At 41.5% G+C, this 14318-nt stretch overlaps 1 protein-coding gene across 6 annotated transcripts in view; it reads right to left on the reverse strand.

Annotated features, from left to right (window-relative positions):
* MCTP1 (multiple C2 and transmembrane domain containing 1) overlaps positions 1-13854 on the reverse strand; it is a 579350-nt gene extending 565496 nt beyond the window's left edge. For all 6 annotated transcript variants that reach the window (XM_066381864.1, XM_066381863.1, XM_066381859.1 and 3 more), the window contains exon 1: positions 13132-13854. In XM_066381864.1, coding sequence (XP_066237961.1) covers positions 13132-13854 — 723 coding nt within the window. The remainder of the gene's footprint in view (positions 1-13131) is intronic.
* Positions 13855-14318: the final 464 nt, after the last annotated feature.

Genomic DNA, 14318 nt, shown 5'->3' on the forward strand with positions numbered 1-14318 from the left:
AAGTAGTACAACCATTATGGAAGAAAGTATGGTGGTTCCTCAAAAAACTGCAAATAGAACTACCTTATGACCCAGCAATCCCTCTACTGGGTATATACCCCCAAACTCAAAAAACATTGGTACATAAAGACACATGCAGCGCCATGTTCATTGCAGCATTGTTCACAGTGGCCAAGACATGGAAACAACCAAAAAGCCCTTCAATAGAAGACTGGATAAAGAAGATGTGGCACATATACACTATGGAATACTACTCAGCCATAAGAAATGATGACATCGGATCATTTATAACAACATGGATGGACCTTGATAACATTATACTGAGTGAAATAAGTAAATCAGAAAAAACTAAGAACTGCATGATTCCATACATAGGTGGGACATAAAAACAAGACTAAGAGACATGGATAAGAGTGTGGTGGTTGGGGGGGGGGAGGGAAGGAGAGGGGGGAGGGGAGAGGCACAGAGAAAACCAGATAGAAGATGACAGAAGACAATTTGACTTTAGGTGATAGGTATGCAACATAATTAAATGAATAAATAACCTGGAGATGTTTTCTCTGAATATATGTACCCTGATTTATTAATGTCACCCCATTAAAATTAGTTTAAAAAAAAACAACCCTGGGCTTACCCGGTCAAGGCACATATGGGAGTTGATGTTTCCTGCTCCTCCCCCCCCCCTTCTCTCTCTCTCTCTCTCTCTCTCTCTCTCTTCTCTAAAATGAATGAATAAATTTAAAAAGTTAAAAAAATAAAATAAATTAAAAAAAAGAATATGTAGCAGACAGATCTATTTTGTTTCTTTCCCCTAGTAACATATATTTCATGGAACAAGAAAGCATTAATGACAAAAATGAGATGAGACTGTATAATATAGAAAATACGTATAACTTGTAACATGTCCCTAACAACAAATCAGTAACAGAATTACTGATAGTGATCTAGTGGGATAACTGCTAAGGAAGAATTTTTTTAAGTAGGATTGAGATGTAAACGTTGCCAGCCGTATCTTTATCTAGCAATCAAAGAGAACTTAGCGGCTTACCATCAGTTAGAAATAAATGATAGAGCCACGAGTAAGCCTGACACCAACATCTCCTCACTGTTACACTAAATCTACTTTTATTAAATTTACTTGCTAGGAGATAGCCTTCAGAAATAAGAAAGATGGGAAAGAAACGGCAGAGGCAACGAAGAGCTGTCATGTCACTACTGAGAGGGGGAGGAAGATGAGGCTTTAAAACCTCATTCCAAACTTCCACCTGGATTTCTCTTCCCCTAAGCTAGGCTTCTCAGGCTCAATGTACTTCACACAGCCTTCCTCTGTAGTGCCTATGGGTCAGACAACCTGGATCCAAATTATGCTGAGTGACTTTGGGCAAGTCTCTTAACCTCCCGTGGCTCGGTTTATTCACCTAGAAAATGCAAACAATAATAAACCTACTTCAGAAAGTTTTATAGTAAGTTAATGAGTTAAGACAGAGAAAACAGAATACATAATAAACGTGCTGTTGTTTAGCTACAATTAATACTAGTTATAAAGTGCCATTTTAAAACGGCCCCGCGTGCTGGTTAGCCGGAGGAGAGATGATACACTTGAACAAGGACAACCAGTGCAGAGTGGGCTGGGGAGAATCACAAGAAGCATGACCTACTCATGTAATACTTCCAAAGGTGGAATGTGTATTGTGCTTTAACAAAACTTCCTTCAAGATAATAAAGACCAGTCCTACGGCTCCAGATACCACTATGAAGAAGTTTATGGGTACTGAAGGAGGCTAGTTCACACAACCAATTTCTGGCATCAAGTACAAACAAAATTTGTGTAGCTGCTTGAAACTCACATTAGGCTTATATCCTTGTTAATAAAAAAAATCAAATATGAAACGGGCACTTGTAAATACACCACTTAGGATGCAATCCAGACACAATTAAGAGGATGAGTCAGGTAATAAAAAGTGTAAGAAATATTTTTTCAAAAAAAAAGGACACTAAGGATCATTAGCAACATGAACAGAAATAGCACATTCTGTCAGCAGCCAAACTCAGAAATGCTCTGCCACCAGATCCATTTGTTTCTAATTCAGTTATTTCTCACTCTCTTTTCAAGGTTGTTTTTTTTTTTTTAATGAGATTCCTGTGATTATGAGACTACATTTTTATTATATTAAAGATATCACTTTTTTCTTAAGTAAGAGCTGAAGTATATCAATAAAGAAGCTTACCAAATGCCTCCTTATTTTTTTATTTATAAGGATAACTTTGTGACATCAAGGTTTCAAAAGATTACGGGAATGATTCCATGATCTCTCTTCCGTGGTGGTTATAAGATAGTTTCTTGAAGAAGAACCATTATTCTACTGAAGAAAAGTCATTCCTTATACCAGGGGTCCCCAAACTATGGGCCCGCGGGCCACATGCGACCCCCACTGCACTTCCGGAAGGGGCACCTCTTTCATTGGTGGTCAGTGAGAGGAGCATAGTTCTCATTGAAATACTGGTCAGTTTGTTGATTTAAATTTACTTGTTCTTTATTTTAAATATTGTATTTGTTCCTGTTTTGTTTTTTTTACTTTAAAATAAGATATGTGCAGTGTGCATAGGGATTTGCTCATAGTTTTTTTATAGTCCGGCCCTCCAACGCTCTGAGGGACAGTGAACTGGCTCCCTGTGTAAAAAGTTTGGGGACCCCTGCCTGATACATTAGTTTAAACTCAAAGCAAGATTACTCATTCCCTTTGTAGAAAACACCCCATAGCGAACCACAAAAGCTATCTTCTCATTGTTTTCCTTTTTCTCTTTGGGTGAGCTGGTTATCGTACGGCCACTCCAACTAGATAAACTGAAACCATTTGAAAATATTACGTTATCATTGACATTTAGTATTATCAGATTAAATTTAGAAGTGAGAAATTCTGGAGTTATTCTCGTTATCTTCGACTCTAGCAAAAAATAAGATGTGTGTGAAAAAATAGGTTTGTGTAGAAACCATTCCTGATGAAGGCCTAACTGTGTGTGTGCGCACATGTGTGTACAGCATGTGCCAAAGCAACACAGAATGTCAAAACGTCACAGAAGCCACTTAATTAAACTTCAGTGTGAAAAAATATATATTATAAAAGCCTCTTAATTAAAAAAGATGCCTGACTTGTCTTTTTAAAAAATTTTTATATTCCCTGCTCCTGTACCCAGAAAGAAAGAGAAGGGGAATAGAGGAAAGGTAGGTAGCATGCGGGCAGAGAAGAAAGAGCCAAGCAAAGACCACCCGATGGTCCTGTGACTGCATCATCCAAGACACAACCAGACACTCCCTCGTTCCGTAGATCCACACAGCTCTACCTCACATTCTGGCATACACCCAGGAAGAAGAAACTGAAGTCCCGGAGAGTGCAAATGTTAGGGAGAGCGGATTAGATACTGTACAAAGTTCCGGCTTCCTTGAAAAGAGGCAGAGCACATGGGGCCTGGAAACCGCGAAACATGGGTCTCCTCCTATCCCGCCTGCTCCCCGGGGTCTCGTTCAGCTGATTCCACAGAGCAGGCTCCAAGTCACCCAAGCACCAGCCTGGTTCTAGAGTAGATGGATGCTGCCGGAGGGGCCAGAAGGAGCAGCGAGGGGTGGAAGGGTAACAACCAACATGATTAAGTCAATGTTATTTACAGAAATTGCTGAGTTGAAGTGGTATACATGCAAGGTCAGTGAGAACCGGGTGAGGTCACAGTCTCAGCTGGACCCCATCCCTGTCCCTCACCTCCAGCGTCCTTGTAAGAACAGAGGGATGCAAAGACAGGAGGTGGGGAAGGGACAGCCAGGTCTGCTCTGGGCCAGGAGTCAGCAGGGCCAGGCTGATTCCAGGAGTTCTGACTTTCACGGAGCAGGAAGTTTGGCAACAGTTCTGTCGCAACATAGAACTTGCCTGCAAAATCGATTCCAATCTAAAAAGATATTTTGGAAAACACTCAAACTTCTAATTTGGTGTGGTGAAAATACTATGCAAAAGCCACTCTGTGAATGCTGATTTTTTTTAATGAAAAGCTATTTTGCATTTCAATAAGAGAACAGGGGTCAAATATGGCTTAAGGACATAGAATATTGTTTCTATTTTGAGAGACTATTTGCAATCTTCAAAAATTGATCATTTGCCTTGCACAGACCAACCTTCCATCTTTATCATGTTTAAAGTACATTGCTTAAGAATAAAAATTTCCAACAGAGTCCATGGATTCTAAACCCTTTTATTATAACTATTTCTTTAAATTTGCAGCCACTCTGATATCAGGCACCACAAGAGTCTGTTACAAGGCCACGTAGGTGGTTTTCTCATTCTATCTAATTTTTTTAACTGACAAACATATGTTTTTCCCTTTCTTTACTCTACGAACACTCACTATTTTCAGTGGCTAGTGCTGCTAGGAAAAGGAGAATTGTTATATTCAGGAAGAATCCACAATAACTATAAAGAATATGAGCTTTTACAGCAAATAGGTGACAATACAACACTCAGGAGCCCGGCACCCTCAACCATTCTGCATACATGCAAATTAAAAACTCAATCCTCCCTCTCCCTTTCCAAGAAAAAGACTTTTTTTTTTTCAGAGAGAGGGACAGACAGGAAGAGAGAGAGATGAGAAGCATCATTTCTTCATTGCGGCACCACCTTAGTTGTTCATTGATTGTTTTTTCATATATGCCTTGACCAGGGGGCTACAGCCAAGCCAGTGCCCCTTGCTCAAGCCAGAGACCTTGAGTCCAAGTTGGTGAGCTTTGCTCAAACCAGATGAGCTCGTGCTCAAGCTGGTGACCTCGAGGTCTTGAACCTGGGTCTTCTGTGTCCCAGTCCGACGCTCTATCTACTGCGCCACTGCCTGGTCGGGCAAAAAAGACTGTTAACAAAAGCATTTCTGAACAGAACCAAACAATATCAAAGGCATAAGGAAAAGGGAAAATAAGCTTTGATTAATTCCTTCCACTTTCTCTTTCCCTGAAAGTTCAGCCACATTCTGGTCTTCCAAATCTTTCCATCTTCCCAGCCCCCAGCTTAGGTCACTGCGCAACTCACGCCATGACTGTTGTGGCCTTGGCATGGTCTCCGGACCTCTGCTGCCAACTTGACCCTTCTGAGGCTCGCCTTGCCCAGTCGCACCTGCTCAAATGCCTCCAGGGACCCCTATTACTGCCCTAGATACACCCTCAGGCAGGCATGCTTTCATTTGCACCTTTCTTTCCCACTCCCCCCTTCCCACCCACTAGGCCTCCTCCCAGTACTGACTTCCAACTCATTGAATACATAGGTCACTGATGTGTCTCTGTTTCTAAGGCTATATTCTCGCCACCCCTCCACTACCAATACGCAACACCCAACCCCGTACAAATTCTAACCACACTTTGAAACAAGGCAAATGCTATTAGGTATAAACACCCTCCAATTGCTGCCACCAAACCTGCGGCTTACCTGCATCTACCTTCTACCTGAAGCCACCACTTCCCTGGTCTCCAGGACCCATTCTCACACATGATTTTAGGAACCTCACCCTATTGATTACCCGCTTCCTCCTTTAACTTCAACATTTTTTCTACATGCTTCTACTCATCAACCCACTCAAGTGCCATCCATTAAAAAAACCAAAATCCTTCCCCTGAGCCCATCCCAACGTTGTTCTCACTCTCCTACCACTTTCCTTTACCCCTGCATAGAGCCCAACTGCTTGGCCCTGTCTCTGTCCCCACGTCCTCTTTCCATAAACCCCTCAACCCACTGCATTCCGGATTCCATCCCACCATTCCTGGTCAATACATTGTATTGATCCAAATAATATATTTCTAGCAGGAGGAAGGGGGAAGAGGAATCAGACACTGACTCTGCGTCAGGTCAAACTGATGGCTAAATTCAGTCCAGAGAGACATTGTATTTAGTCCGTTGTGTTTTTAAATATACAAGTTATTTGTCAAAAATTCAAAATTCTGGAGATTTCTTACAAGAATCCATGTTTCTGGCTTCTGTCAAAGAATGTCAAACTCTGGGAACATTGCTTTCACCACTGCACGACGGTCATGAGCTAGAGCTGAGAAGTAGCTGCCCCGTCAAAGGGGCGCGGGCTGCCTGGTCACCACCGGCCATCAAACCGTCTTTGCTCATTTTCTTTACTTTGATGGCTACTGTGAGCAATGGAGTTTGAACTCTGGTTTTGAATCAGTACTGTCCAGTAGAAATAAAAATATGAGCCACATACATAATTTTAAATTTTCTAGTACCCACATTTTTTTAATGAAAAGGAACAGATGAAATTAACTGTAATAATATATTTCATTTAATTCATTATATCCAAAATAGTATTTCAACATGCAAGCAATATACAAAATTGTAATTGAATATTTTACTTTTTTTTTCTTTGTGCTATGGCTTTGAAATTTAGTGTGTGTTTTTACACTTACAGCACAATTTCCATTGTTCAATAGCCACAGGTGGCCAGCGGTTGCCGAATAGACAGCATAGCTCCCAAACAGCCTTGCAAATGGAGAGACAGAGAGAGAAGTATGAAGGAGAAGGAAGCATGCAGGCAGGACTCAGGAAAAGGGTGTGATGTTAAGGGAGTAGGGGCGCAAAGTGAATGAGAGGTGCTCAGTGAAAAAATCAGCTCTCACCCTGTGCTCCAGGGAAAGAAATGCCCCTGGAGGCAAATTCAGTGAAAAGGCAATGTAGATGCTTCCATAGAGAGGCTTGGGTGTTTTACAAATAAACCTGTCCCAGGGCACTGGACAGTTGATCTGATTCACTATGAAAAGCAACTGGCCAAGTCTCCGAACCCCAGTTCACACCCTTGGTACTCACAAGAAAGCAGAATAGGCCAGGCAGGACTCTTGATCAACACTGGGATTTTAATTTATTGCAAGAAAATGGGGTTGAGGGAAAGTGGCAATAAAGGAGGCAGGAAAGTATCTTGAGCTACATTCAAGAGTAGAACTGAAGACTCAGAGATCACGAGTACATAAGGATATGTCAGCAAGTGTCCGAAATCCAGATGTGGGGCTTCAATGTCAAAAATCAAAATGACTTGGGTGCAAAAGTGATAATGCATCTCTGGCCCAGAGACCTCAGAAATAGAAACCACTCCTCCATCCTCCACGTGAGCACAATATGGCAGCCATTAATAGGCGGTTGTGCCCTCAGAAGTGAACCAGAATTGTAGTGTAAGCTGAAAAAAGCCAAGTTACGGGCTGGAGAAGAGGGGAATAGCAAACACATTTGCCAGGCTTAAAAAGACTCAGAAACAAGAAGGCATTAACATCATTACACAGCTGTAAAGTGATTTTGAAACTTTCCCAGAGAACTCATCACTGAACAGCTCTAGCCTGTCCATTCATTCCATTTTTCTTTCACCAACCATTTATTGAGTGGTCTTCCTGATCTGTTTTACAATGCCAATGAAATAGGTCGACTGTACTACGGCTTGCCAAATGTACTCTAACAGTGCTAGTGTAGATAACTCAGGCTTAAGTAAAACAGAGTGTGACTTGTAATACTGAAGGGGCCTCTCTGAATAAAACAGGTGTGGTTTTCAGGAGGGAGCAGGGATATTAACATGTTCAGAGGTCTATTTGTTCCTCATGTGTTATAATTTTCCAGACTGGCTAGGACCCAAGAGGATGGGAAATAGGCCGGTATAAAATATCTCAAAAAAAAAAAAAAAAAAAAAGAGTTCACAGGAAAATTGTTCTCTTAAGAAGGCAGTATACAGGACTCTCAAATCTCATTATATTAAAAATATAGTTTTTTGCATTGCTGTCATTTAGACTAACATCAAATACAAATATCTGAAGACATTAGGGAAATCATGGCCGGATAGTCTGTTGAAAAGAAGATTCTAATAAGAAACTGGTACTGTATGCACTAGAGAGGAAGACCTGTCTGCATAAAACCTTGAATTGTTGAAAGACTTTCTATACCTGATTTATAAAAAAGTGATGTAAGTTAGAAGAAAAGGTTCATAGTAACAAGGAAATCAAAATGGCACATATAAAGTTAATCATGCAGGAAATGAAATAGATGCTATTTCTAATGGTGCTGACATCAAAATTCACAAATAACAGTGAAGATTACTTGACAAGTGAAAAAAATGATTTGAAGAGTCCTCACACCTTTCAATAATTAATTTTATAGAAAGATAAATTTGTCAACTATAATTTTATATACTAAATAAAATTTTACATATACTATAATTTTGTGAAAACAAGCAAGCTTATCTCCCATCCAAGTACTAACCAGGCCCGACCCTGCTTAGCTTCCGAGCAAGCTTATCTAAAGTAAGTTCTAGGAAATATTTATTTCATTCACATTAAATAAACTCCCTAAAAGTCAGTATTCAAACAATCATCCTCATTTATTAAGATAAGGTTTTATTTAAAATTCTTGGCTTGTTGAGGCAAGAAAATATGTGATTTTTAGTAAGTTTCCAGCAGATTTAAAAAAAAAAACAATGTTTCATCTAAAACAGGACATGTCTGCTATGATACTGTAAATAGGTATGAATTAACAACAAAAGTAATGCATGACCCTAATTTCTAACTAAACCTGCAGATTTCATCAATGTTTACAATGTTATCCATACATACTACTTACTCTTTGTCAGTCTAGAGTTGGCAAACATTTTTATAATATTCATGAGCAAAGAAATCACACTACGTGTTTCCTGAGGTATCAAAGATATAGTATAATCCTTTAATTTTGTGAAATCATCCCTTATTTCTAAACAATGGAGCAAAATATAAATTTTCTTTGTAAATCTATTAATCCTATTCTATCTGTAAAGTATTTATTCACTCTTCCATGATAATGAGCATCTACTTGCCAATAGGAATACAAGTATGAAGCTGTAATGTCGCCAGTACTGCATTGATTAATTTTGGGCTACTTTTGCCACCACAGAAAGTAAAATCATTTATACTTCAAATTAAATGAAAAGAACCAGGAAAGCTCCCTGTTAATTTTTTTAACGACCCACTTATTTGTAATGGTGGCAGTGGCAAAACTTTAATATACTGTTCAATAATAATAACAGTACAGCAATTACTAACGTTTATGGAGCTATGTTTCAAGTCGATCTCAAACCACATCTACAATATAACACTTCCATTTATGCAAGATTCATAGCTTTACTCAAATCTGCTAGATATCCAGGACAGTGACTAAAAGTTACAGGGAAATAATTCCACTTCCAAGGAAAGTTCTCACTCCTTCCCCTTTTCTCTGAATGACCTGAAGATCCCAGTATTGTCAAGAATGTTATCACACAGCAAACTTCACTTCACACCTTTCTCCAAAATGTCCTAAAATCTTATTCTCTCTTCTACTCCCCCTACACACACACACAGTTTGTAAAAGCTACTAATGTTACTTTAAAAGGTCAGATAATTAATAAAGCGAGATGCATTTCACATATAGACTTAATGTTAGAAAATACTTTTCCACTTTTCATTGGGCTTACAGATGTGTTTCATGAATTTCATCCCAATAAATGAATATTCCTTTTACTATGTTTGAAATATTTCTATCATATCTTGAATAATTTACACACTTTTTAAAAAATACATTTTTACTTTTCTTTGAAGACAATTTTAACAAAATAATTTTTTTAAAAAATAAAATTTTAACATTCATGAACACAAGCTTTTTGTTAAAACACTAAAAATGCAACATACTCATTCCTCACTCTTTATCTTAGAATACTGACTCCCTGATTCTAGCGAAATATAATTTTAGTAACTCATCAAGATGGAATACATAAAATTGGCATATTTTTGATATGCACACAAATTGAGACAGCATCTTTCCCAACTGTGCTACAGAAAATGAAATGCATCTGGTGTGACATTATGGCCAACATGTGAACTAAATCAGTTGGAAGAAAGGGGTTTCTTTTTTCTTTTTCTTTTTAAAGCAGATTATTTTAAATAATGCACATTATTTAATGTGCAAGACATTATCAAGTGTGTTATAGTGTGTTTCAAAGTTATATTTGGCTTAAGAAACCATTGTAACAAGAGAGCTGGTAGGGGTATGGAAGGTAGTCTGTTCAGTTTTAATCACTGTCCATTAGTGACTTCCCAATCTCTTTCTCCAGCAACCCAATTTGATTTTTGGCTTTTGCTTCACATCTCTGCCCAGTGTCAGAGTGTGTGCACATATGTTGTTGGGGCCTCGTGCTGGGCTAGGGGATGGAAAGGTGGGGAGTGTTTTGGAGAACACTACTGATGCCAGTGTCAAGCAGAGACCAAGAGAAAATTTGAGCAATTTGCCTTGTGTTTGCAATGAATTTTCTTTCTTTCTTAAAAGAAAGTTCATTTTATTTAGGCAATCTAAAGATGGATTTAATGCTTTTATTGTCTTTTCTTCCATGTGTTCCCATCTGTTCTTGTGAGCGGTGAATAAAACTGAAATCTACATGTGCCATCCACTCTATCTGCACCGAGTATTTCTATAAATGAGGCGCTGGGAGGACCAGAGGAGGTCTCTGAGATAATGTAGGGAGCTTGGAAGGGTGCTGCTGAGCTAAGCTTTGGTCACCTTAGTAAGCCCTCTTCTAGTTCCAGATTACGGCCCCATTTCTTCTTCTCTTCCACTCAGAGAAATGAGCCAACTACTTTGCATTGGGCAGAGAAATATTTAGAGGACCGAGGAACCCCTCTTTTCTGGATTGGTGAGAGAGCACTGCTGAAACCTGGATTCATGACTCCTAACAGTGAAAACTGGTCAATTCTCAGAGAAAAAGACTCCATTAGCAGGAGATGTTGAGGACCAACAATGGCACCTCTTTCTTAGACTGTCAAGCAAAGGACAAGCCCCTCAAGGCTTACTGTTCTGTCTACCCCCACCTTTCACCTGTTCTTTGAAACATATTTTAGCTTTTTTATTTTTCCTACGTCTTCATTGAGACATTAGTTCTTTATAACAAAAAGCTTCTTTAGAACTACAGATGGTATAATCAATAATGTCATTTGTAAATGTGATATAATAGATATGCAACAATGAATCACAGAGAACAAAGAGCAAATTAATATAGCTAATCTATCATAGAACTGATTCTAGAAATGGAGAAAAAAGAACTCCAGAATATATGTAAACTTGCAAGTGTTAATAGGACTGAAGTCATCTCAAAAACATAACAAATGCTAAAAGCTGTCAAAGGTAACTGTAGTCATGGAAAAGAATCTGGAGAATGACTTGACTACAAAACTTCTATCATTTATTAACCATGTGGATCTAGAAAGGTTATTTTAATTTTCTCAAGCATTGGTTTTCTAATCTATAAAAATAGCAATGAGGACTTCTATCATGTAGGACTGCTGTGAGGACTAAATCGTACAAGGCTACAAAGTGCCCATAATATGGGCACAATAAACTAACACAATAATATTAATTTAGTGCCTTCTCCAAAATAAGGTAAGATCTTTTGAACACAAAATTCATATTTACACAGTAGTGTTTTTAAAGTAAAAACTACTGGTGTCTGAAAACTTTTTTGGCAAAGAAAGAAAGAAAGAAGAACATCTATTCAGAATTCTCTGTTTTTGCTTTCACAATATCTTGCTTTAGTGAACTGCAATGTAATTTAGCAAGTTAACATTTGCAGTAATATATCCACCATCCAAAAGAATTTAATTATTGTTTGTTGTTTTATTATTCTTGATTGCAAAAGTTTATAAAACAAATGTAAACAATACCTCAACTCTAAAATTCCTATAATTAGGATTATGTACACACTCAAAATTCAATCTTTTTAAAATAGATAGTATTCAACTATACTGAATTTAAGACATCCCTTTAAAAGTATTTTTTACCTTACTTTTGAAACCAGAAACAGAAGTTGTATTAAATTCTCTTTCAAGATGAAGGGAAAGGTAGGTTTATTTCGGCTTTTTGGCAATAATATATCTACCTACTCTTTTGAGAATAACTAAACCTGTTTTCTAGAACATCAAGTGTTTCCTCAAACATCAGTAACATCAGGATGCTGCAAGCAATCGTATTGATTAGACAATAAAACACTCCTATTCTGCTTTGTTTTCTGAGACTATACTAATGAACTATAAAATTTCTCAACTGAAAGCACATCTATTCCCACATTTCATCCTTCAAATCAAGGCCTTCTGTTTTCTGTAGCTCAGCTTTTAATCTAATTAAAGTTTTGATGTATATGTCATTAACAATAATTTAGTCAAATTGATGAGCTTAAACAAACTAAGATATATTGAAAGAAAAGAATGCCTTAGGTCCCTGGCAGAATGGAACTTTCAAAATATTTGCTCACCCTAACAACGACTTGATGAACATTTACAAGAGGAGAGCCTCCCCTCTGCAAAACCGAGGGAGTGAACGCAGCCGCTCAGTGGAACAGGGTTACATGCACATTTTCACTTGCTTCTTGTCTGACCAAACTTGCGTGATCAGAGTCAGCACGATGCAGAAAGCAGCAACTGGAAACCGCTTCAGATGACTATTAGATCTTAGAGGCCATAGGAACGTATTTGACTAACGCAGCTGAGCAGCTCAGGCTGCCACTTGTTGGGCAGCGATCCGCTCACCACCGGGAGTTTTAAGAACGGAGTGTGGGTAAATTAGCAGACTGCAGCTCTAAGGCTTTCTTCAAGCCATTACCTCACACTCACCGAGAAGTCATCTCTCCATATTTCTATTCTTTCCCGCAAACGATTCATTTACAACACTGGCTCCTCCACACCACTACCACACACGGTTGTAATCTTTTTTTAAGTTGTTGGATTTTTCTTTCGACAAGGTGAGACATAGTGGAGAGTCCTTCTAGGAGACCTCCAAAAAGCATGCTAAATTATGTCTAACTTCATTCCTCCCCTATTGGGCTACCATTAATACTTCCACTTTCATTAGCAACTCAGAAAGTTATTTAGATCAAAAGCAAAGTCAGGGTACAAGTTTTATCTTTACTAAACAGGAGCGGGATGTTTTCTTTCCACTGTTTGATTTATGGGACTTGGTAGCACTCGCATCGCCCTGCAGCTCCCGGGTTCGCAGTCGCCCAGAGCTGGAGGCGTCCCGTCCCGCCCCCCCGTCCCCCCCCGCCCCCCCCCCCCCCCCCCCGGCACGAGTCACGCACCTGGCTGCTGCCACGCTCTTCGCCCTTCTCCGCGGTCCGCAGCTCCGCGGGGGCCCGCACTGGCTCCGCGGAAGGCAGAGGCGGCTCCAGCAGCTGCTCCAGGCTGGTGGTGCCCGGCAGGGAAGAACTCTTTTGATGGCACAAGTGTCCCGCGGGGCCCCGACGCTGTGCACCCTCATCTCGGGCACGGTCCCCCCTCGGGGGTGGCTGGGGTGAGGAGGACAGGGAAGAGGATGCGGAGGACGAAGAGGGAGCCGAGTCCGGGGAGCGTCCACCAGGAGGCGTCACGCCGCTCGCTCCGGCAGCTGCAGCGGGCCCCCTTCCCACAGGGAGCAAATGCTCTCGGATCCGGCGGCGCAGTGTGGACCCCTGCTCGGCCCTGCCGGAGCCGCCAGGCTCGAGAGGCTCCGTCGAGGAGCAGCACAAGTTGGGCTGGGAGGAGGAGAAGACACGGTCCAACACTTGTTTCCGTTTCTTGAAGCCGATCCACCTACTGCCCGTGCCACCCTCGCCGGCCAGGGCACCCCGCCTGGCCCCTGGGGGTGGCGGGGAGGGTGACGGGGTGGCCGCAGTGCGTCGCTCCTGGCCCCCCGCGCGCCTGCTGCCGCCGCTGCCCTTACTCTTGGTCACCCCCAGCTGCAAGTTCTTCCACAGCCGGGCCTGGAAAGAGGAGGACGCCGCTGCCGATTCGGGCGAGCCCACCGCAGCAGCCCGGGGCTCCATCCGCCACCCCTTGCTCCTCCTCTTCCCTCCTCCTCCGCCCCCTCCACCTCCACCTCCACCTCCGCCTCCTCCTCCACCACCGCCGCCCTCTCGGGCTGCGCCTGCTCCCGGAGCCCCGCGGCGGTGGCGGCGGCGCGGGGCGCAGCAGCAGAAGCAGGGAGTGCCCGGCGGCTTCAGGCCAGCACCGGGGACAGACGCGGATGCCGCAGTTCTCCGGCCGTGGGACTCGGGCGCTGCCTCTTCCTCTTGCACCTGCCGGGGTGGGTTGGCGCTGTCCCTGAATCCCTGCAGCCGATCTTGCAAAGTTTCTAGCTCCGACCTCCACAGCTCCAGTCCACTGGAGTTCCCCAGGCCGCGCCCTGCCTCCCTCCCCTTGCTGGTTCCGGGCTCAGAAGCTTCGTGCACCCAGGCGAGTGCGTCCAGCTGTGCCTGGGACCGCACCAGGTCCCCTAACCGCAACACCT

Source organism: Saccopteryx leptura, chromosome 4, assembly GCF_036850995.1.
Source record: "Saccopteryx leptura isolate mSacLep1 chromosome 4, mSacLep1_pri_phased_curated, whole genome shotgun sequence".
Classification (NCBI taxonomy): Eukaryota; Metazoa; Chordata; class Mammalia; order Chiroptera; family Emballonuridae; genus Saccopteryx; species Saccopteryx leptura.